Genomic DNA, 25,808 nt, shown 5'->3' on the forward strand with positions numbered 1-25,808 from the left:
ACCAAATGGTTACGAACATGAACAAGTCCTGGTTGTTTAGACTCAGGAGAGTGCGTGGTCACAGCTCTGTGAATCGTCTCCTTATAGTAGTGTCTAATGTGGTGAGTTTTGTTGGTTATCTAACTGTTCCTCCATAAACCTTCAGGAAATACAGTACATGATAACATAGCACTAAGAAAGGCACTTCCTTTGGACGGCCCATACAGTAGACTTATATCAATACACACGGTTTGCTCTTAAACCTTCCCACTGTGATGCTGGATTAGGACAAATATCACGTATGGCATTCATGTCAATTCAATCAAGCACTACTATTATACAGTACCATTCCTTGATGGTTACATACAGTACGTCTTGAAATGACCAAAACACACAGGCAATATATGTCTGTTTCAACAATATAAATAGATAACACACGGTCCTAACTGTCCATTACAATGAGATAACATGGACAGTAGTCCTAACTGTCCATTACAATGAGATAACATGAACAGTAGTCCTAACTGTCCATTACATTGAGATAAATGATTCCGTCCATTACATTGAGATAACATGAACAGTAGTCCTAACTGTCCATTACATTGAGATAACATGAACAGTAGTCCTAACTGTCCATTACATTGACATAACAGTAGTCCTAACTGTCCATCTATCTATAGTCAAGAATAATAATAGTTAACTGTCCATTACATTGAGATAACATGAACAGTAGTCCTAACTGTCCATTACATTGAGATAACATGAACAGTAGTCCTAACTGTCCATTACATTGAGATAACATGAACAGTAGTCCTAACTGTCCATTACATTGAGATAACATGAACAGTAGTCCTAACTGTCCATTACATTGAGATAACATGAACAGTAGTCCTAACTGTCCATTACATTGAGATAACAGAACAGTAGTCCTAACTGTCCATTACATTGAGATAACATGAACAGTAGTCCTAACTGTCCATTACATTGAGATAACATGAACAGTAGTCCTAACTGTCCATTACATTGAGATAACATGAACAGTAGTCCTAACTGTCCATTACAATGAGATAAGTCCATGGATTCAGAAACAACAGTCCTTCTTCTAAAGATTCTTCAGGAAACCTAATGGAGGTTTTCCATGAGCTTCACCACAGCATGGTTTGTGTCTCTGACTGACATATAATACAATACTTATTTAGCTCTATTAAACATATAAACATTGACAGCAGCACTGTGTCTGAGAGGGTAGATTCAGTACGTTAAGATGGCTGGAACGCCTAGTTCACAACACACGTGGCCAGTCCTAATACAGAAATGAGGGTTCAAGTGTGGGTGTCTGTCCTTCCCATGTCCCTTCCCATCGTCCTAACTCCCCTAACTCCACCTCCCCTAGGTCAGTTTGCTGCTGATGTCCAGGGCGTGTTGGTAGACCTGGGTCATATCGTCCATGTCCCCTAGCAGAGAGAAGCTGCCGTCGTCCCCAGGAGACCCTGGTGTCCCTCGGGTCCCCACCTTCCCCCCATGGAGCCCCCCTGCAGCTGTCTGGAGGCCCCGTCTGAAGCCTGCCAGCTGGAGTAGATCCTCAGCCGACATACAGGCCCTGACGTTGGGCTGCGGGGACGAGGGAGACCAATCCATTCCCATTAAGGGAGGAACACTGGAGAAACCCATCTCCTCACAGACAATACTGGAGGGTCTACTCTGGCTGCGAGAGAGGCCTGAGTCCCCCTGAGTCTCTCCATGGTAGCCCATATTGGACAAGCCACTGTGGAAGGAAGTGGAGTTGCCGTACTTCCCATTACGCTTCAATATGCCCTTTCTCCCCATGGACCTCTTTGTTGGTGAGCTGGCGGGTGGGGCCATGGAGGTGCTGCCCCCTAGCAGTTCAGAGGACTCACTGCGTTCTGGAGAGGAGTAGTAGCCAGACTCCCGCTGCTGGTTGTTCTTCAGGATGCCCTTCTTGGGGAGGGTGGGCACCATCTTGGCCGGCGAGACCCCCAGGCGATCCTGATCATCGTCCTCCTCCTCATCCCTCTCGGGGCTGGAGGGCAGCTCCCTTCCCTCATGGAAGTGCAGGGAGCGACTCAGCTCGATCTCCCCCAGGCTGTGGGACCTCTGCTCAGACACATGCATCTTCAGGATCCCCTTGGGCCTCTTCAGTCCTGGTTTGTCTTTGTCTTCCCACGCGGTGTGATGGTGGAGCGCTCCGCTATCATTCTCCTTCCTGCACTTCCTCAGGCGTTGGCGACCAGCGTGGGGGGGTACGGCGGGGGGTTCCAAGCGGGGAGGCTTGACTGGCGCCACCCTGGGTGACTCTGTGGTGCGGTTCTGCCAGTCGATAAAGCGTGCTAGCGTTGGAGAAGAGGTGCAGCCAGTGTTGTCCTTCTGGATGTCACAGTCACACACAGTGGTCTTCCAGCCCCAGTTGACCCACCAGTGGTTGGCAATGTCTTCCACCGTGGCTCGACGCTCCGGGTTAACCATCAACATCCAGCGGATCAGACCACGAGCATCTGGGAGAGAGTGGAAGGTCAGGAGGACAGAGACTTTAGCAGCAATCTATGGAATTATTTAACAGACAGAGAGAGAGAGGAGACAAACAGAGAGAGAAGAGACAGCTACAGAGAGAGAGAGAGAGAGGAGACAGCTACAGAGAGAGAGAGAGGAGACAGCTACAGAGAGAGAGAGGAGACAGCTACAGAGAGAGAGAGGAGACAGCTACAGAGAGAGAGAGGAGACAGCTACAGAGAGAGTGAGAGGAAGCTACAGAGAGAGAGAGGAGACAGCTACAGAGAGAGAGAGAGGAGACAGCTACAGAGAGAGGTCAGAGAAGGAGAGCTACAGAGAGAGAGAGGAGACAGCTACAGAGAGAGAGAGGAGACAGCTACAGAGAGAGAAAGAAAGAGGGGACAGCAACATAGTTAAACTAGTACCTGAGGACTGTGTAGGTTCCCTGTACTCTCCATTGGTGATTTGGCGGATTAGTTTATTGTGGTCTTCCCCATCGAAGGGCATGGTCCCATAGACTAGGGTGTAGAGAAGCACTCCAAGGGCCCAACTGTCTACCTGGAAACACAACACACTGGTAGTTACAATACTGTCTACCTGAAATCACAACACACTGGTAGTTACAATACTGTCTACCTGGAAACACAACACACTGGTAGTTACAATACTGTCTACCTGGAAACACAACACACTGGTAGTTACAATACTGTCTACCTGGAATCACAACACACTGGTAGTTACAATACTGTCTACCTGGAAACACAACACACTGGTAGTTACAATACTGTCTACCTGGAAACATTACTGTCTACCTGGAAACACATCACACTGGTAGTTACAATACTGTCTACCTGGAAACACAACACACTGGTAGTTACAATACTGTCTACCTGGAATCACAACACACTGGTAGTTACAATACTGTCTACCTGGAATCACAACACACTGGTAGTTACAATACTGTCTACCTGGAATCACAACACACTGGTAGTTACAATACTGTCTACCTGGAAACATTACTGTCTACCTGGAAACACAACACACTGGTAGTTACAATACTGTCTACCTGGAATCACAACACACTGGTAGTTACAATACTGTCTACCTGGAAACATTACTGTCTACCTGGAAACACATCACACTGGTAGGTACAATACTGTCTACCTGGAATCACAACACACTGGTAGTTACAATACAACACCTTTGTGATAGGTAGACAACACATAGTTTCTCCAAAGCGTTCTTGTATGGTGGCCTCAGTAGCACACATTCCCCAAGGCTGCTGATTTACTACTGTTGGTTTGTCATTGGTTCACTTCCTACTGTTTTCACACCCGTCTGCTGGCTAAGATAATGGCCCTTTAATGTGTTTTAACAGAAACAATAACAAGATGCTGTATCTTCTCCAAACACTCCGTTCTTTACACACTGATTGCTGTCGTAAAAGCCATGTCAAGGTCTGTGACTTAAGTGATTGGGTTCTGTTCTGATGAGGTTGCCTTTGGCTCTGAGGTATAAACCTTAGGCTTCGGGCCCAAATGACAGCCTATTCCCTATGTAGTGACCAGGGCTCATAGAGAGTATGGTTTAATTTGGGACACAAGCTGTATTCTCTGATTAGCTGAGATTATCTCCAGGAATCACAGCTAGCTGGGAAACAATGGATGATTAGTCTATGGGAAGTCTACTCCCCTGACTCCATAACCTCAGAATGTGTGTGTGTGTGTGTGTGTGTGTGTGTGTGTGTGTGTGTGTGTGTGTGTGTGTGTGTGTGTGTGTGTGTGTGTGTGTGTGTGTGTGTGTGTGTGTGTGTGTGTGTGTGTGTGTGTGTGTGTGTGTCTAGAGCTGTGATTGTTGGCTGGGACTCTGTCGGTCTCGGCCTCTTTGACAGGCTGTGTCAAACCGAGGAAGGGCTTTTCTCAGGAAGCTAAAGGAGATGGGAGTAGGGGAGCGGTGACACAGGGTCAGGAAGCTAAAGGAGATGGGAGTAGGGGAGGGGTGACACAGGGTCAAGAAGCTAAAGGAGATGGGAGTAGGGGAGCGGTGACACAGGGTCAGGAAGCTAAAGGAGATGGGAGTAGGGGAGGAAGCTAAAGGAGATGGGAGTAGGGGAGCGGTGACACAGGGTCAGGAAGCTAAAGGAGATGGGAGTAGGGGAGGGGTGACACAGGGTCAGGAAGCTAAAGGAGATGGGAGTAGGGGAGGGGAGACACAGGGTCAGGAAGCTAAAGGAGATGGGAGTAGGGGAGGGGTGACACAGGGTCAGGAAGCTAAAGGAGATGGGAATAGGGGAGGGGTGACACAGGGTCAGGAAGCTAAAGGAGATGGGAGTAGGGGAGGGGTGACACAGGGTCAGGAAGCTAAAGGAGATGGGAGTAGGGGAGGGGTGACACAGGGTCAGGAAGCTAAAGGAGATGGGAATAGGGGAGGGGTGACACAGGGTCAGGAAGCTAAAGGAGATGGGAGTAGGGGAGGGGTGACACAGGGTCAGGAAGCTAAAGGAGATGGGAGTAGGGGAGGGGTGACACAGGGTCAGGAAGCTAAAGGAGATGGGAGTAGGGGAGGGGAGACACAGGGTCAGGAAGCTAAAGGAGATGGGAGTAGGGGAGGGGTGACACAGGGTCAGGAAGCTAAAGGAGATGGGAGTAGGGGAGGGGAGACACAGGGTCAGGAAGCTAAAGGAGATGGGAGTAGGGGAGGGGTGACACAGGGTCAGGAAGCTAAAGGAGATGGGAGTAGGGGAGGGGTGACACAGGGTCAGGAAGCTAAAGGAGATGGGAGTAGGGGAGCGGTGACACAGGGTCAGGAAGCTAAAGGAGATGGGAATAGGGGAGGGGTGACACAGGGTCAGGAAGCTAAAGGAGATGGGAGTAGGGGGAGGGGAGACACAGGGTCAGGAAGCTAAAGGAGATGGGAGTAGGGGAGGGGTGACACAGGGTCAGGAAGCTAAAGGAGATGGGAGTAGGGGAGGGGTGACACAGGGTCAGGAAGCTAAAGGAGATGGGAGTAGGGGAGGGGAGACACAGGGTCAGGAAGCTAAAGGAGATGGGAGTAGGGGAGGGGGTGACACAGGGTCAGGAAGCTAAAGGAGATGGGAGTAGGGGAGGGGTGACACAGGGTCAGGAAGCTAAAGGAGATGGGAGTAGGGGAGGGGTGACACAGGGTCAGGAAGCTAAAGGAGATGGGAGTAGGGGGAGCGGTGACACAGGGTCAGGAAGCTAAAGGAGATGGGAGTAGGGGAGCGGTGACACAGGGTCAGGAAGCTAAAGGAGATGGGAGTAGGGGAGGGGTGACACAGGGTCAGGAAGCTAAAGGAGATGGGAGTAGGGGAGGGGTGACACAGGGTCAGGAAGCTAAAGGAGATGGGAGTAGGGGAGGGGTGACACAGGGTCAGGAAGCTAAAGGAGATGGGAGTAGGGGAGGGGAGACAGGCAGGAAGCTAAAGGAGATGGGAGTAGGGGAGCGGTGACACAGGGTCAGGAAGCTAAAGGAGATGGGAGTAGGGGAGGGGTGACACAGGGTCAGGAAGCTAAAGGAGATGGGAGTAGGGGAGGGGTGACACAGGGTCAGGAAGCTAAAGGAGATGGGAGTAGAAGAGGGGTGACACAGGGTCAGGAAGCTAAAGGAGATGGGAGTAGGGGAGGGGTGACACAGGGTTAGGAAGCTAAAGGAGATGGGAGTAGGGGAAGGGGGGGCACAGGGTCAGGAAGCTAAAGGAGATGGGAATAGGGGAGGGGAGACACAGGGTCAGGAAGCTAAAGGAGATGGGAGTAGGGGAGGGGTGACACAGGGTCAGGAAGCTAAAGGAGATGGGAGTAGGGGAGGCGTGACACAGGGTCAGGAAGCTAAAGGAGATGGGAGTAGGGGAGGGGAGACACAGGGTCAGGAAGCTAAAGGAGATGGGAGTAGGGGAGGGGAGACACAGGGTCAAGAAGCTAAAGGAGATGGGAGTAGGGGAGGGGTGACACAGGGTCAGGTAGCTAAAGGAGATGGGAGTAGGGGAGCGGCGACACAGGGTCAGGAAGCTAAAGGAGATGGGAGTAGGGGAGGGGTGACACAGGGTCAGGAAGCTAAAGGAGATGGGAGTAGGGGAGCGGTGACACAGGGTCAGGAAGCTAAAGGAGATGGGAGTAGGAGAGGGGTGACACAGGGTCAGGTGGTGTAGGGGTCATTATGTAATATTTACTGTAGGGTGGGAGAGGGGCGGCTCCTAATGTCTCATGAAATGATGGGACTCAGTGAAATCCTGGAGTCACAGTCATTCTGGGTCTATGTTTGGTAACAGATGAGTGAGCTGACCTGGGCTGGCTGTTGGGGAAGTGGCTGTGAAGCCTGGCTGGTTGGGCCTGACAGGATGTGTGTGTGTGTGTGTGTGTGTGTGTGTGTGTGTGTGTGTGTGTGTGTGTGTGTGTGTGTGTGTGTGTGTGTGTGTGTGTGTGCTTGTGCGGGCGGGCGGGCGTGCGTGCGTGTGAAAGTGTCATGGTGGGAGAAGTGTGTGTGTGTGTGGGAGAAATGTGTGTGTGTGTGGGAGAAATGTGTGTGTGAGTAAACTTCCTCCAAGACAGGAACGGGTGTTCACTACCTTCACTTGTCAGCTTAAGGACAAACCCAGAAGGCCCAGGGAGCAAGAGTACTTTTTGGGATGGGGGTTCCCTTCAGTGTTTCCCTTATCCAACTGTAAGGGGGAATTTGATCTGGGGATTTTCCACTGGTGAGAACCACTGGTGTGTGTGTGTGTGTGTGTACCTCTGGACCATGGTAGGGCCTGCCGTTGACGATCTCTGGTGAGGCGTACAGAGGGCTGCCACAGAACGTCTGAAGGAGCTCGTCTTTGTGGTAAAGGTTGGACAGACCAAAGTCAGCAATCTGGAGGAGAGAAGAGCATGACAATCAACGTTAAATTACCCTTGGATAAGACTCGCAGATCCCTGATTGCACCTGTAAAGAGACTGTCCCTATCCCTAAGATGCTGTGTTGAAGTACAGCATATGAAAGACAAGAGATTGACATCTCTACGAAGTCAAAGATCTTACCTTGATATTACAGTTTTCATCCAGCAGCACGTTTTCCAGTTTTAAATCCCTGTGCACCACTCCGTTCTACAAAGACAAAACAGGACAAGTCTAATTAAACTGTGACCCATTTACACACACACACGCCCGCGTACACGCACACGCACACCTGCGCACACACACACACACACCTGCATACACACACACGCCCGCGTACACACACACACGCACACCTGCGCACACACACACACCTGCATACACACACACACGCCCGCTTACACACACACACACACACACACACACACACACACATGCGCACCTTTCTTTTGTCTACCATGTTTGGTGAGCTCATCCGCAATGGTTCTTTTCAAGTGGCACATGTTCTATATAAATCTAGCATCTTTAATTCATTTCAATGATAAAATGTATTCTCATAAACATCTCTCGTGTTGTTGGGTGACACACTAAACATTTACATAAACAGCCATTAAACATGTGGGACACAGGATCCACATCTCAAATGCCACCCTATTCCCTACATAGTGCACTACTTTGGGCCAGATGAGTGCAGTAGTCAGTGCAGCATGTAGGGATCAGGGTGCCATTTGGAGTTCAGCCAGTGACAGGAAGTGTGGTCATGGTTCGACATGAACCAGAGGAACCACATGAACAGTTTGACCATGCACTGTGTGTTGATAATTCACTTAACCATGGAAGGCAGATGTGGTTGACCTCTCTCTCTCGCCATTTCTCTGTGTGTCTCTCTAACTCTCTCTCTAACTCTCACACACTCCCTCCCTCCCTCCCTCCCTCCCTCCCTCCCTGTCTCTCTATCTGTAGGGAGGAAGCAGGGGAAGTCTATACTCTGCCACACTTCCTTCAGTCTGTCACTGCAGCTCTGCCCTGTCCTAACCTACTGTATCTCTATGTCCGGCTCCTCCCTTCTCACCATGTCACGGTTGCCCTCGACAACTCCCTCACCAGGATGTCACGGTTGCCCCCCGACAACTCCCTCACCAGGATGTCACCAGCAGCTGTAGCCAGCCCTATCTGTCAGTCATCCTCTCCCAGCTGGCATCCTATTCCCTTTATAATGCACACTTTTTTAACTAGGGCCCATAGTAGTGCACTATATTTGGGATGCACCCTCAGTCTCTCCCAGCTGGGGATATGACATCACTCCAACAGGACCTACAGTAATGACATCAGTCATAGCCTCCAGCTGTAGGGACTGTGGAGGACAAAGGGCCAACCCTCTCTCCATCTCCCCAGGGAACAGCACTCAACCTGGAGGTGGAGAGGGCCTGAGGGAAGGGGAGGGTGGAGGTTGGGGGATGGGCTGCTACATGGGCACAGAAGGGCAATTATGTGTCTTATTGTGTGAGCTAACTGATCTGCTGTAGGGTACTATACTCTGGTCTGCTGTAGGGTCCTGTACTCTGGTCTGCTGTAGGGTCCTGTACTCTGGTCTGCTGTAGGGTACTGTACTCTGGTCTGCTGTAGGGTCCTGTACTCTGGTCTGCTGTAGGGTACTGTACTCTGGTCTGCTGTAGGGTCCTGTACTCTGGTCTGCTGTAGGGTACTGTACTCTGGTCTGCTGTAGGGTCCTGTACTCTGGTCTGCTGTAGGGTACTGTACTCTGGTCTGCTGTAGGGTCCTGTACTCTGGTCTGCTGTAGGGTCCTGTACTCTGGTCTGCTGTAGGGTCCTGTACTCTGGTCTGCTGTAGGGTCCTGTACTCTGGTCTGCTGTAGGGTCCTGTACTCTGGTCTGCTGTAGGGTCCTGTACTCTGGTCTGCTGTAGGGTCCTGTACTCTGGTCTGCTGTAGGGTCCTGTACTCTGGTCTGCTGTAGGGTACTGTACTCTGGTCTGCTGTAGGGTCCTGTACTCTGGTCTGCTGTAGGGTCCTGTACTCTGGTCTGCTGTAGGGTACTGTACTCTGGTCTGCTGTAGGGTACTGTACTCTGGTCTGCTGTAGGGTACTGTACTCTGGTCTGCTGTAGGGTCCTGTACTCTGGTCTGCTGTAGGGTCCTGTACTCTGGTCTGCTGTAGGGTCCTGTACTCTGGTCTGCTGTAGGGTCATGTACTCTGGTCTGCTGTAGGGTCATGTACTCTGGTCTGCTGTAGGGTCCTGTACTCTGGTCTGCTGTAGGGTCCTGTACTCTGGTCTGCTGTAGGGTACTGTACTCTGGTCTGCTGTAGGGTCATGTACTCTGGTCTGCTGTAGGGTCCTGTACTCTGGTCTGCTGTAGGGTCCTGTACTCTGGTCTGCTGTAGGGTCCTGTACTCTGGTCTGCTGTAGGGTCCTGTACTCTGGTCTGCTGTAGGGTACTGTACTCTGGTCTGCTGTAGGGTCATGTACTCTGGTCTGCTGTAGGGTCCTGTACTCTGGTCTGCTGTAGGGTCCTGTACTCTGGTCTGCTGTAGGGTACTGTACTCTGGTCTGCTGTAGGGTCATGTACTCTGGTCTGCTGTAGGGTCATGTACTCTGGTCTGCTGTAGGGTCCTGTACTCTGGTCTGCTGTAGGGTCCTGTACTCTGGTCTGCTGTAGGGTACTGTACTCTGGTCTGCTGTAGGGTACTGTACTCTGGTCTGCTGTAGGGTCATGTACTCTGGTCTGCTGTAGGGTCCTGTACTCTGGTCTGCTGTAGGGTCCTGTACTCTGGTCTGCTGTAGGGTCCTGTACTCTGGTCTGCTGTAGGGTCATGTACTCTGGTCTGCTGTAGGGTCCTGTACTCTGGTCTGCTGTAGGGTCCTGTACTCTGGTCTGCTGTAGGGTCCTGTACTCTGGTCTGCTGTAGGGTCCTGTACTCTGGTCTGCTGTAGGGTACTGTACTCTGGTCTGCTGTAGGGTCATCTGCTGTAGGGTCCTGTGGCTACATAGCTCTTCCTTGTAGAAATGTCCTTTGGCTTAGGGCACAGACCTAGGATCAGCTCAGCCTTCCACAGGTCCTAGCCTTTACCATACAGAAGAGAGTAAAACAGACTTCAGATCAGCGTATCTCTTACCTTGTGACAGTGGTGCACGGCAGAAACAATCTGCCTGAAGAAGTGTCGTGTCTCTCTCTCGCTCAGCCGCCGTCGCTCGCTGATGTAATCATACAGCTCTCCCTTACTGGCGTATTCCATCACGATCACTATCTTGTCCTTGTTCTCAAACACTGGACACAAGGACATACACAGAGGACAACATCAGGATGGGATGAGTTTGAAATCAGCAAACGCATCTCAGGTTGCATCCCAAATAGCCCTGTATTTCCAGATATAGTGAACACTACTTTTGACCAGGGTCCACAGTTTCAACAATGGGGCCCTTTGGAGTAAATACAGAACACAGAGAGACATACTGTCGCCAATTTAGCACAACTGGTGATCTTGCTTCTGTGTTTCAACGGCGAGGTCACTGATAATGTTCACATTGTTGTGTTTTAATGCTGTTAACTGTTAACTGTTTAGAATAGGGACACTGTTCATCCCTGCTATAGTATAGGAACACTGTTCTACCCTGCTATAGTATAGGAACACTGTTCTACCCTGCTATAGTATAGGAACACTGTTCTACCCTGCTATAGTATAGGAACACTGTTCTACCCTGCTATAGTATAGGAACACTGTTCTACCCTGCTATAGTATAGGAACACTGTTCTACCCTGCTAGTGTATAGGAACACTGTTCTACCCTGCTAGTGTATAGGAACACTGTTCTACCCTGCTATAGTATAGGAACACTGTTCTACCCTGCTATATTATAGGTACACTGTTCTACCCTGCTATAGTATAGGAACACTGTGCTACCCTGCTATAGTATAGGAACACTGTTCTACCCTGCTATAGTATAGGAACACTGTTCTACCCTGCTATAGTTGAGGAACACTGTTCTACCCTGCTTGGGTTGAGGAACACTGTTCTACCCTGCTATAGTATAGGAACACTGTTCTACCCTGCTATAGTTGAGGAACACTGTTCTACCCTGCTATAGTTGAGGAACACTGTTCTACCCTGCTATAGTATAGGAACACAGTTCTACCCTGCTATAGTATAGGAACACTGTGCTACCCTGCTATGGTTGAGAAACACAGTTCTACCCTGCTATAGTATAGGAACACTGTTCTACCCTGCTTGGGTTGAGGAACACCGACTACCCTGCTGTAGTATAGGAACACTGTTCTACCCTGCTGTAGTATAGGAACACTGTTCTACCCTGCTGTAGTATAGGAACACTGTGCTACCCTGCTATAGTTGAGGAACACTGTGCTACCCTGCTATAGTTGAGGAACACTGTGCTACCCTGCTATAGTTGAGGAACACTATTCCACCCCTGCTATAGTTGAGGAACACTGTGCTACCCTGCGGGGTGTATAGGAACACTGTTCTACCCTGCTATAGTATAGGAACACGCTTCTACCCTGCTATAGTTAAGGAACACTGTTCTACCCTGCTATAGTTGAGGAACACTGCTCTACCCTGCTAGTGTATAGGAACACTGTTCTACCCTGCTATAGTTGAGGAACACTGCTCTACCCTGCTATAGTTGAGGAACACTGTGATATCTGAGTCATGTCCTCGCCCAGGACAGGAGAGTACTGTTGGTCTCTCTCTCTCTGTGTCTCTGTGTCTCTGTGTCTCTGTGTCTCTGTGTCTCTGTGTCTCTGTGTCCCTGTGTCCCTGTGTCTCTGTGTCTCTGTCTGTCTGTCTGTCTGTCTGTCTGTCTGTCTGTCTGTCTGTCTGTCTGTCTGTCTGTCTGTCTGTCTGTCTGTCTGTCCTCTCCCAGATCCTGAACTCTTTCCATTGGACCTGACCTGGAGCTAAGCGACAGTAGCCTGTCAGTCGATAGTAGGCTGCCAGAGGACCTGTCTATTCTCCTTCTACACTATATGGCTCTGCACAATAACAACAGCTGACTCAGGTCCAGAGCTCCTGGAAACTCCCCACGAACTGACCGTTGTAGACCGTTTATGTGATAAAATAAAGGGTATTTATATTGGTCAGGTGATAACTTTCTTCATCATTTATCATGTTTGTGTTCGACAGTGTTTTGACATCTAAGGAAGGATCTCTACAGTGCTGGTTGTGGGCTGGCTAGCCAGGACTGAACCTGAACTTTCTCTGACTCCTGGACACTTCATCTGCTGCTGTTGCTGTGGAACCAGAAAACTACAGGGGGCTGGTTCCACTGTGTTTGTGTGTGTGTGTGTGTGTGTGTGTGTGTGTGTGTGTGTGTGTGTGTGTGTGTGTGTGTGTGTGTGTGTGTGTGTGTGTGTGTGTGTGTGTCTTATTCTGCCCATCTGTATGCGTCTGACTGTCTGGCCTTCAGTCTGTCTGCTAGCTGCGACCTATGGCAGTCATCTCCAGCCACTCCTCAATGTAATTACCTAGCTAGTTCAGTTAATCCGTATTAGATACAGGCTAGTAGACTCAGAGGTGGGCCCTCTCCCCTCTAGTCTAAACATAGAGACTAATGAATGAGACTGGTCAGGCCCCAAAACACTGGGAGTCCAAAGACATCATGTCTCCAACTCTGCCACTATGAAGGGTGACATAGGCCTGCAGAACTGGATACATCATGTCTCCAACCCTGCCACTATGAAGTGTGACATAGGCCTGCAGAACTGGATACATCATGTCTCCAACTCTGCCACTATGAAGGGTGACATAGGCCTGCAGAACTGGATACATAATGTCTCCAACTCTGACACTATGAAGGGTGACATAGGCCTGCAGAACTGGATACATCATGTCTCCAACTCTGCCACTATGAAGGGTGACATAGGCCTGCAGAACTGGATACATCATGTCTCCAACCCTGCCACTATGAAGGGTGACATAGGCCTACAGAACTGGATACATCATGTCTCTAACCCTGCCACTATGAAGGGTGACATAGGCCTGTAGAACTGGATACATCATGTCTCTAACCCTGCCACTATGAAGTGTGACATAGGCCTGCAGAACTGGATACATCATGTCTCCAACAGTGCCACTATGAAGGGTGACATAGGCCTGCAGAACTGGATGCATAATGTCTCCAACTCTGACACTATGAAGGGTGACATAGGCCTGCAGAACTGGATACATCATGTCTCCAACTCTGCCACTATGAAGGGTGACATAGGCCTGCAGAACTGGATACATCATGTCTCCAACCCTGCCACTATGAAGGGTGACATAGGCCTACAGAACTGGATACATCATGTCTCTAACCCTGCCACTATGAAGGGTGACATAGGCCTGTAGAACTGGATACATCATGTCTCTAACCCTGCCACTATGAAGGGTGACATAGGCCTGTAGAACTGGATACATCATGTCTCCAACCCTGCCACTATGAAGGGTGACATAGGCCTGTAGAACTGGATACATCATGTCTTTAACCTTGCCACCGTGAAGGGTGACAAAGGCAGTGGTGTAAAGTACTTCAGTAAAAATACTTTAAAGTACTATCTGTACTTTACTATTACTATTTTTTACAAGTTTTACTTCACTACAGAACTGGATACACTGGAAACTCTCTCTCCTCCCTGCCTCTCTCTTCTCCTCTCTCTCCCTCCTCCTCTCTCTCTCTCCCGCTCCTCTTTCTCATCTCTCTCCTTTTCCTCTCGCTCCCTCCTCCTCTCTCTCTCTTCCACCTCCTCTCTCTCTCTCTTCTCCTCTCTCTCTCTCCCCCTCCTTGCTCTCTCTCTCTCCCCCTCCTTGCTCTCTCTCTCTTCTCCTCTCTCTCTCCTCTTCCTCCTCTTCCTCTCTCCCTCCGCTTATCTCTCTCTCTATTTCCTATTTCCTCTCTCTCTCTCTCTCTCTCCTCTCTCTCTCCGTCCTCTCTCCCTCCTCCTCCCTCTCATTCTCTTTCTCTCTCTGTCTCACTCTCTCCCTCCTTCTCCTCTCTCCCTCCTCCTCTCTCTCTCCCTCCTCTTCTCTCTCTCTATCCCTCCTCCTCCTCTCTCTCTCCCTTGTCTCTCTCTTCCCTCCTCTCTCTCTCTCTATTCCTCCTCTTTCTCTCCCTTCTCTTCTCTCTCTCTCTCTCTCTCCCTCCTCCTCTCTCTCTCTCTCCTCCTCTCTCTCTCTCCTCTCCCTCCTCCTCTCTCTCTCTCCCTTCTCTTCTCTCTCTCTCTCTCTCTCTCTCTCTCTCCTCCTCTCTCTCTCTCTCCTCTTTCTCTCTCCCTCCTCCTCTTTCTCTCTCTCTCTCTCTCTCATTCAGGTGACACCGGGGGCGAGGCTGTATAAACTTGATTAAGTGTGTGTCTATAGGTTTCTAGGGCTTTCTGGGCTCGGTCCAAACCACAACAATAAGCACATGTAGTATTCATCCGTTAAAGACTCTGTTGTATAGTTGATGACAGATACTGTACAGAACACAGAGATGGTACTGCTGGCTGCCCTCACAGAACCTCTGTGGTTTCACAATGAGACACACACCAGCAAGGCAACAAGACACTGACGGCTTTCACATCCAAATATACTCAAATGTTCAAATTATCCAGACAGATGTACTTAAAATACAAATACAAGTCTATGTTATTACATGTGTTGCTATTTGAGTGTTATTTGGGTTTGTTTTGGGTTACACTTGGTCTCTCAGTCGTATGTGTGTGTGTGTGTGTGTGTTCCCTGTTCCTACGTAAGCAGCCAACATCATAGTAAACATCCACAGATGTTGGGCTTGGCGATAGTGGAGACAGAGGGATGAGGAATCTTCAGTGGAATCTCCCCAATGTTCCCTTCTGATTCGCTGTACAGTGCAGTATGTGCAAAGACAAACAAATGAACTGCTCTCCCTCGGTGTCTCTCTCTCTCTCCATGTCTCTCTCTCTGTCTCCCTCTCTCTGTCTCTCTTTCTCTCTCTCCGTCTCTCTCTCTCTCCATGTCTCCCTATCTGTCTCTCTCCCTATCTGTCTCTCTCTCTCTCAGACCTACCTTCGTAGATGGAGATGATGTGAGGGTGTTTGAGGGAGGACATGATCTCGATCTCTCTGCGGATGTGAACCATGTCCTGATCATCCTTGATCTTCTCCTTCCTGATGGACTTAATGGCCACCTGACAGAAGAGAGAGAGAGAACATCACATCATCACACACTGATGGCAGATCACACACAGGTCACACAACAGAAGTGTGATCACTGATTAGAGTGTGATAACAGATGACTTCACACACAGTTATCTGAGTCCACTGTGAACATGTTGTATTGGAGTGACCCTTGTATTTTGACAGGACCTGATGACATTCACAGACGTTTAAATGTTATCGTCTGTCACGGGAGACTAACAGATGATCAATACTGGGTCAATACAACAGCTCAGCGTTTAGTAGAACTGTCTCTGGCTTCTCCTGCCCTGTGTCAGTGAGGTCAGAGGGGCAGCATGGTTCAGGTCTCAGGTCTTCAACAGAGTATTATCCTGCCCTGTGTCAGTGAGGTCAGAGGGGCAGCATGGTTCAGGTCTCAGGTCTTCAACAGAGTATTATCCTGCCCTGGGTCAGTGAGGTCAGAGGGGCAGCATGGTTCAGGTCTCAGGTCTTCAACAGAGTATTATCCTGCCCTGGGTCAGTGAGGTCAGAGGGGCAGCATGGTTCAGGTCTCAGGTCTTCAACAGAGTATTATCCTGCCCTGTGTCAGTGAGGTCAGAGGGGCAGCATGGTTCAGGTCTCAGGTCTTCAACAGAGTATTATCCTGCCCTGGGTCAGTGAGGTCAGAGGGGCAGCATGGTTCAGGTCTCAGGTCTTCAACAGAGTATTATCCTGCCCTGGGTCAGTGAGGTCAGAGGGGCAGCATGGTTCAGGTCTCAGGTCTTCAACAGAGTATTATCCTGCCCTGGGTCAGTGAGGTCAGAGGGGCAGCATGGGTCAGGTCTCAGGTCTTCAACAGAGTATTATCCTGCCCTGGGTCAGTGAGGTCAGAGGGGCAGCATGGTTCAGGTCTCAGGTCTTCAACAGAGTATTATCCTGCCCTGTGTCAGTGAGGTCAGAGGGGCAGCATGGTTCAGGTCTCAGGTCTTCAACAGAGTATTATCCTGCCCTGGGTCAGTGAGGTCAGAGGGGCAGCATGGTTCAGGTCTCAGGTCTTCAACAGAGTATTATCCTGCCCTGGGTCAGTGAGGTCAGAGGGGCAGCATGGTTCAGGTCTCAGGTCTTCAACAGAGTATTATCCTGCCCTGGGTCAGTGAGGTCAGAGGGGCAGCATGGTTCAGGTCTCAGGTCTTCAACAGAGTATTATCCTGCCCTGTGTCAGTGAGGTCAGAGGGGCAGCATGGTTCAGGTCTCAGGTCTTCAACAGAGTATTATCCTGCCCTGGGTCAGTGAGGTCAGAGGGGCAGCATGGTTCAGGTCTCAGGTCTTCAACAGAGTAGTATTGTCCATTGCCAGTCTCATGGCTCTCCACAGATACAGCGGCGATAGGAAGCGATGAATTGACAGTAACAGTAATACTGTTTCATTGTTTATCTCTGTGGTATATTTTCACTTTTGTGTGGTCAATTCCCTTTTGTACTTATGTTTATTGTTTCAGGTCTTGTAAGAGTCGTAAAACTTGTCCAGTCCCCTGCGAGAGGAAAGAAATACTATTTTACTCTTATGTGCTCATAAACTTTTGATTGTTCTAGGTCTCACAATAAAGCTCATAAGCAGTGTCCCGTCCTCTGGTAGTGGAAAATAACCTGGCTGTGTCTCTAACTGGGCCAAGACCCTCAAGAATATCTCTCTCTCAGAGGAGGAGGAGGAGAGGATGGATGGTGAAGTTTTACCACAACCTTGAAGAGAGAAACTAGGTTTATGGAAGGACACGCAGCCAGCCCACTGGAGACAACAGATGCTAAATGAGGTTAGATACAAATACATGTTCCATTTTTCACAGCGCAGTGTGTGTGTGTGTGTGTGTGTGTGTGTGTGTGTGTGTGTGTGTGTGTGTGTGTGTGTGTGTGTGTGTGTGTGTGTGTGTGTGTGTGTGTGTGTGTGTGTGGGGCTCCCAATGTCTTGAGAGCCACATAAATAGTTCTAATCAGAGTTACGTGTGTCCTACTGTGGAACAGATAGAGTATAGAAGTAACAGTACTCTACACCAGTGTTTCTCAACACCAGTCCTCCAGTACCCTCAACAGTACACATTTTTATTGTAGCCCCAGACAAGCACACCTGATTTAACTTGTCAACTAATCATCAGGCCCTCAATGAGGAATCAGGTGGTTTTTGTCCAGGACCACAACAACAATGTGTACTGTTGAGGGAAGTGGAGGACTGGGGTTGGGAACCACTGCTCTACAGTATCTCAGACAGACCATGCTGGTTCCACACGTCACACTCATAATGAACACAGTGGGATGACATTAGCCTTGTTAAATGGGACAGGAAATATCCCCAGCATATTTTTGTGTGTGTGTGGGAGGGGTGGGGGGGGTTATGAGTCAGCCGACAGGGACAGGAAGTTCCAGTGAGATGTACTTCCTTATTCCCTGCGTCACTCATGGCACCATATCCTCCATCATTCCTTTTTAGGGAGTTTTTTATCTCCCCTTTGACAAAATATGTGTCACAAATGGCACCCTATTCCCTATATAGTGCACTACTTTATACCCGAGCTAGTCAAACGTAGTACACTATATAAGGAATAGGGTGCCATAAGGGACGCAAACAAGTGTATGGAAGTAAAATATCCCCCCCTTCTCAGAAGACATAGTGGCAGGCTGGCAGTAGCAGTATCAGAACATTATGCAACACGTCTGATAAGACTCTATTACATCATATGGAATGATATTAGTATTGGTAATGCCCTGTATGTGGTACATTGGATTTCCACTTTCCTAACAAAGTGAGGCTAGGTGGCTACTAAGACGTCTGCCTCTAGACTCAGCATTGTTTCAAAACAATGGTGCCTTGGATGTCTAGAAATCAAGTGTTATGGTTAAAAATCATGTAATATAGTAACAAATCATGTATTATGGTTACAAATCATGTAATATGGTAACAAATCATGTAATATGGTTACAAATCATGTAATATAGTAACAAATCATGTAATATAGTAACAAATCATGTGTTATGGTTACAAATCATGTATTATGGTTACAAATCATGTAATATAGTAACAAATCATGTATAATGGTTACAAATCATGTAATATAGTAACATATCATGTATTATGGTTACAAATCATGTGTTGTGGTTACAAATCATGTAATATAGTAACAAATCATGTAATATGGTAACAAATCATGTAATATGGTAACAAATCATGTATTATGGTTACAAATCATGTAATATAGTAACAAATCATGTGTTAAGGTAACAAATCATGTATTATGGTTACAAATCATGTGATATAGTAACAAATCATGTATTATGGTTACAAATCATGTGATATAGTAACAAATCATGTATTATGGTTACAAATCATGTAATATAGTAACAAATCATGTATTACGGTTACAAATCATGTAATATAGTAACAAATCATGTATTATGGTTACAAATCATGTAATATAGTAACATCAATGATGTCGCTCTTGCTGCTGGTGAGTCTCTGATCCACCTCTACGCAGACGGCACCATTCTGTATACTTCTGGCCCTTCTTTGGACACTGTGTTAACAACCCTTCAGACGAGCTTCAATGCCATACAACTCTCCTTCCGTGACCTCCAACTGCTCTTAAATACAAGTAAAACTAAATGCATGCTCTTCAACCAATCGCTGCCCGCACCTGCCCGCCCGTCCAGCATCACTACTCTGGACGGTTCTTACTTAGAATATGTGGACAACTACAAATACCTAGGTGTCTGGTTAGACTGTAAGCTCTCCTTCCAGACTCACATCAAACATCTCCAATCCAAAGTTAAATCTAGAATTGGCTTCCTATTTCGCAACAAAGCATCCTTCATTCATGCTGCCAAACAAATCATGTAATATAGTAACAAATCATGTAATATGGTAACAAATCATGTGTTATGGTTACAAATCATGTAATATAGTAACAAATCATGTGTTATGGTTACAAATCATGTAATATAGTAACAAATCATGTGTTATGGTAACAAACCATGTGTTATGGTTAAGTGTCCAATTAAATATATATATTTTTTTAAATGTTTATGGGTTATAAACAGAGTGTAGAATGTGGTTACAGTTGCATATTATAATTTATTAAAGGAAATACAGAGAACAGAACTATATTGAATAGGTTCTAAGTCCTTCCTTAACTACAGTCAAAGTCTAGTATATGTCCCAAATGGCACCCTATTCCCTACATAGTGCCCTACTCTGGACCGAAGGGTGCCATTTGGGACGCAACTCTGAACTCATGAATAGTCTATTGTGGTGATAGTGAATGGTGATCCCTGCCTACTGTACAGCTGGGTAGACAGGACGGACACACCCTTACCCCTCCAGCCCAGGGTTATGGATCGTTAGTCACAACCACCGTTTGGGCCATACAACAGCTGGCGACTGGGCTCAGTGGTGTGTGTGTGTGTGTGTGTGTTCATGTGTGCTCTTTAGCCTCGAGCTATAAGAGAAGAAGAGCTGTCACAGATACAAACCAGGACTTTGTCTGTGGTAGAAACCAGATGTGTTGGTTTACAGGCAGACTGGTTGATGAAGAAATTAGGGAAAGGGTATGCCCTGCATCAGTGCAGTGGAGTGGAAAGGAGGCTCACCATAGCAGGTGCTGCTATTCACAGCATGGTCATTACAGATAATGTTAAACACAGGGTTGATGAGAATGATAAGCGGAGAGATGCTACTGGGGGTTTATTGTGATGTATACACCAGACTAACACTGCTGGAGAGATGCTACTGGGGGTTTATTGTGATGTATACACCAGACTAGCCCAGCTGGAGAGATGCTACTGGGGGTTTATTGTGATGTATACACCAGACTAGCCCAGCTGGAGAGGAGAGATGCTACTGGGGGTTTATTGTGATGTATACACCAGACTAGCCCAGCTGGAGATGAGAGATGCTACTGGGGGTTTATTGTGATGTACACACCAGACTAGCCCAGCTGGAGAGGAGAGATGCTACTGGGGGTTTATTGTGATGTATACACCAGACTAACCCAGCTGGAGAGGAGAGATGCTACTGGGGGTTTATTAATGTATACACCAGACTAGCCCAGCTGGAGAGGAGAGATGCTACTGGGGGTTTATTGTGATGTATACACCAGACTAACCCAGCTGGAGAGGAGAGATGCTACTGGGGGTTTATTGTGATGTATACACCAGACTAACCCAGCTGGAGAGATGCTACTGGGGGTTTATTGTGATGTATACACCAGACTAGCCCAGCTGGAGAGGAGAGATGCTACTGGGGGTTTATTGTGATGTATACACCAGACTAACCCAGCTGGAGAGGAGAGATGCTACTGGGGGTTTATTGTGATGTATACACCAGACTAGCCCAGCTGGTACCCCCCCCTCTTATCTCTGTCTCTCTCTCTCTCTCTCTCTCTCCTTAGACCTGTCTCTGAAATACCAATCTATTCAGAGAAGCTGGCGCAGAACACAGGCACTCACACACACTTACACACACTCACACACACTTACACACCCTGACAGGTCAACATAGAAGTGTTCCCTTCCTGCTGCTTGGCTGACCCTGTCAACCTGCTCCTCTCACTGCCTTGATAACAACATTACCAGACCAGACCAGGCCAGGCCAGGCCAGGGAAAGCTGCATAATTACATAACATTCAATCTAAAGGCTCTCTCAACCCTCCACCATATGACTGTGTTTTATGTCTCTTTTGGGAAAAAAGGTTCAGGGTGGGAACACAAACGTTCAGTCAGTCAGTGAGAGAGACAGATCAGACACACACATGTCGACTCAACTATGTGTATCATGATTGACTGACTCAGAGTCCCAATGAATGTTATTTTACGGTAGCTGCCAGGAGACTGAAGACTCTTGCATGGTAGCAGCCAGGAGACTGAATGCTCTTGTACGGTAGCAGCCAGGAGACTGAATGCTCTTGTACGGTAGCAGCCAGGAGACTGAATGCTCTTGTACGGTAGCAGCCAGGAGACTGAATGCTCTTGTACGGTAGCAGCCAGGAGACTGAATGTTATTTTACAGTAGCAGCCAGGAGACTGAATGCTCTTGTACGATAGCAGCCAGGAGACTGAATGCTCTTGTACGGTAGCAGCCAGGAGAATGGATGTTATTTTACAGTAGCAGCCAGGAGACTGAATGCTCTTGTACGGTAGCAGCCAGGAGACTGAATGCTCTTGTACGGTAGCAGCCAGGAGACTGAATGCTCTTGTACGGTAGAAGCCAAGAGACTGAATGCTCTTGTACGGTAGCAGCCAGGAGACTGAATGTTATTTTACAGTAGCAGCCAGGAGACTGAATGTTATTTTACGGTAGCAGCAAGGAGACTGAATGTTATTTTACGGTAGCAGCCAGGAGACTGAATGCTCTTGTACGGTAGCAGCCAGGAGACTGAATGTTATTTTACAGTAGCAGCCAGGAGACTGAATGTTATTTTACAGTAGCAGCCAGGAGACTGAATGTTATTTTACAGTAGCAGCCAGGAGACTGAATGTTATTTTACGGTAGCAGCAAGGAGACTGAATGTTATGTTACAGTAGCAGCCAGGAGACTGAATGTTATTTTACGGTAGCAGCCAGGAGACTGGATGTTATTTTACAGTAGCAGCCAGGAGACTGAATGCTCTTGTACGGTAGCAGCCAGGAGACTGAAAGCTCTTGTACGGTAGCAGCCAGGAGACTGGATGTTATTTTACAGTAGCAGCCAGGAGACTGAATGCTCTTGTACGGTAGCAGCCAGGAGACTGAATGCTCTTGTACGGTAGCAGCCAGGAGACTGAATGCTCTTGTGCGGTAGCAGCCAGGAGACTGAATGTTATTTTACAGTAGCAGCCAGGAGACTGAATGTTATTTTACGGTAGCAGCAAGGAGACTGAATGCTCTTGTACGGTAGCAGCCAGGAGACTGAATGTTATTTTACAGTAGCAGCCAGGAGACTGAATGTTATTTTACAGTAGCAGCCAGGAGACTGGATGTTATTTTACAGTAGCAGCAAGGAGACTGAATGTTATTTTACGGTAGCAGCCAGGAGACTGGATATTATTTTACGGTAGCAGCCAGGAGACTGGATGTTATTTTTACGGTAGCAGCCAGGAGACTGAATGCTATTTTACAGTAGCAACCAGGAGACGGAATGCTCTTTTACGGTAGCAGCCAGGAGAGTGAACTCTGTTGTATGGTAGCAGCCAGGAGACTGAATGCCCTTTTATGGTAGCAGCGAGGAGACTGAACGATCTTGCATGGTAGCAGGCAGGAGACTGAATGCTGTTGTATGGTAGAAGCCAGAAGACTGAATGCTCTTTTACGGTAGCAACCAGGAGACTGATTTCTCTTTTACAGTAACAGCCAGGAGACTGATTGCTCTTTTACAGTAGCAGCCAGGAGACTGACTTCTATTTTACGGTAGCATCCAGCAGACTGAAGACTCTTGTATGGTAGCAGCCAGGAGACTGAAGACTCTTGCATGGTAGCAGACAGGAGACTGAAGACTCTTGCATGGTAGCAGCCAGGAGACTGAACACTCTTGCATGGTAGCAGCCAGGAGACTGAACACTCTTGCATGGTAGCAGCCAGGAGACTGAACACTCTGCATGGTAGCAGCCAGGAGACTGAATACTCTTGCATGGTAGCAGCCAGGAGACTGAACACTCTTGCATGGTAGCAGCCAGGAGACTGAACACTCTTGCATGGTAGCAGCCAGGAGACTGAATACTCTTGCATGGTAGCAGCCAGGAGACTGAACACTCTTGCATGGTAGCAGCCAGGAGACTGAATGCTCTTGTACGGTAGCAGCCAGGAGACTGAAGACTCTTGTACGGTAGCAGCCAGGAGACTGAACACTCTTGTACGGTAGCAGCCAGGAGACTGAAGACTCTTGTACGGTAACAGCCAGGAGACTGAAGACTCTTGTACGGTAGCAGCCAGGAGACTGAAGACTCTTGCATGGTAGCAGCCAGGAGACTGAAGACTCTTGCATGGTAGCAGCCAGGAGACTGAACACTCTTGCATGGTAGCAGCCAGGAGACTGAACACTCTTGCATGGTAGCAGCCAGGAGACTGAACACTCTTGCATGGTAGCAGCCAGGAGACTGAAGACTCTTGCATGGTAGCAGCCAGGAGACTGAACACTCTTGCATGGTAGCAGCCAGGAGACTGAAGACTCTTGCATGGTAGCAGCCAGGAGACTGTACGCTATGCTGGTGGTTTTATAGCAGCTAATCTCAATGAGTCACCGCGGCCTAAAAATCCCCAAACTATTCCATCCAGACTTCTGTTTGTATTGTCTGTGTGAGTGTGTGTTCACTCACTGGCTCATCCTCTCTCTCTCTGTCTAGTAAGCAGGGTGTCCTGAAACAGGCATGTCTCCAGACCTCCTAGACATGGACAGGGAGGCATTTCTATGCCTGACAGAGCCCACACACAGAAGGGTAATGTATTGGAGGCTATGTGGGGTCTGCGCTTCCTGGCTTTACAGGATAACCAGTGAGAATCTCTCTCTCTCTCTCGTCATTAGGTACCTCATCAATTCAGCGACCAAGTGAGAAGCTCTCGGCGTGTATGTATATATATGTGGGGTTGTGTGTGTGTACCCCACACGTAACCTCTCCAAGAGCCTCTGCTTCCTTCACACCTAGGTGTTAGTCAGAACGAGGAAACACACACACCAGACTGTCTACTTTCCTCCTGCATACCTCACACTTGGAAAGTTCTAGTTGCCCAGCCAGGGGGTGACCAGAGGTCAAATAATACCCTCAGTATCGCTCTCTCTCTCTCTGCTCTCTCTCCCCCTCCTACTGTCTCTTCACACAGTACAGAGGTTGAATAACCCACTAGACCTATTTTAGTACTAGTCAACAAAATACCTGAAATATCCCTATAATTCACATGTCATGGCTACAGGGAAGGTGGTTCAAGGTGGATTATTACATGGATTTGTCAGTTCATGTTCATTGGGACAAAACTTTCATTTTTACTCATGCATCTCAGCTCATCAAAACTCACAAGTTAAAGTCAACAGAATTAGACAAGAGACTCATTCTTCTGAGGTCTGGTAACACTGAAAACACATGTTATAAATGGAAACTACATGTAGCTACATGGGCCCCAATGTATTTTTAAACTGACCTTTGACTCATCTTGTATAAGCAGTGTGACCTCTGAGGCAATACAACCGATTTTGTCTCCTGAAGCCAAGTGTGTAATTATGGCCATAAAACCACATTAAATCGGCTCATTTCTGAATTTAAATTGGAAAGCTGAAATCCCACATAACATCATCAGGGAATTCTCAATTGATTTCTGATTGACACACCATGCACATGGGAGTGTTTATGAATATTTATCAATGAAACACCAAAATGTCACTATATTCAGTTGCCAGACGCTGTGTTTTGATGTTCTTACATCACAACCTACATTATACTGGTGTTATTAATTTGTTGTAACACACAAAGTTCCAAATGTCACACTCGTTTTATTGGCGCTGAGTCTAAAAGTGAGTCTAAAACTCACCACTTTGCCGGATTGTCTCTCGATGGCTTTCTTCACTTTGCCGTATGTCCCTTTCCCCAGTGTCTCCAGCAGTTCGTAGCGGTGCTTCAGGTTGTGCTTGTGGTGATGTTTCTTCACGCTAGAGTTCGACCATCTTCCGTCATCCAGGATCGAGACGTCACCAAGGTAGTCGACAGGTAAAGGTCTGTCCCCCCAAATCTGCACATCGCTCTGTCCTACCTCAGTCCCAGCGCTGGACGCGGACACATTGGACACGTTAGATGCCGTGGACACATTGGATAGTCGACGAGCTTTTGAAGCAGTTTCCATCAGGATAACTAATAAAGTGTCAATATGATCAAATCCAAGTGGACCTAATGACGGCTATCCGTGCTTTAATGTATGTGTCCTTGGAAATACACCTCCAAATATATACAAATATTTGTGTTTTGATTAAAAGTAAATTATTCAATCATTGGAGCAAAATCTCTTATTCCTCAATTGTAAAGACGTTTCTACTGTGCTCCGTTTTGGTCGCTCCCTTATGGTAATCCTATTGACGCTTTAATGGTAGCAAAATGAGACCAACCGGGCGTTTTGGAATTGTTGGATACAGCTTCGCATTCATTCTCTATCAGAACCATGCGTAATTGCTCTCTCCGATGTTGCGCTTGTCTTGACAGCGACGATCCGCGCCTAGGTCATACCTGTGGATGCGATGTATTCGAGTGTGACACACAGAGCTGTTCGGGTTTGTTTCTCATCGACTCTCTTTCATACGCCCTCTCTCCCTTTC

At 47.9% G+C, this 25,808-nt stretch overlaps 1 protein-coding gene across 1 annotated transcript; it reads right to left on the reverse strand.

Annotated features, from left to right (window-relative positions):
- Window positions 1–682: 682 nt before the first annotated feature.
- Window positions 683–25,808, reverse strand: LOC106609682 (NUAK family SNF1-like kinase 1). Its single transcript, XM_045722353.1, has 7 exons — window positions 25,034–25,808; window positions 15,409–15,529; window positions 10,511–10,662; window positions 7,521–7,586; window positions 7,234–7,353; window positions 2,913–3,045; window positions 683–2,492 (listed from the first exon to the last, which is right to left on the reverse strand). Exons 1-7 carry the CDS (start codon window positions 25,340–25,342, stop codon window positions 1,369–1,371), a joined length of 2,025 nt encoding a protein of 674 aa, XP_045578309.1. The 5' UTR covers window positions 25,343–25,808; the 3' UTR covers window positions 683–1,368.

Source organism: Salmo salar, chromosome ssa07, assembly GCF_905237065.1.
Source record: "Salmo salar chromosome ssa07, Ssal_v3.1, whole genome shotgun sequence".
Taxonomy (NCBI): domain Eukaryota; kingdom Metazoa; phylum Chordata; class Actinopteri; order Salmoniformes; family Salmonidae; genus Salmo; species Salmo salar.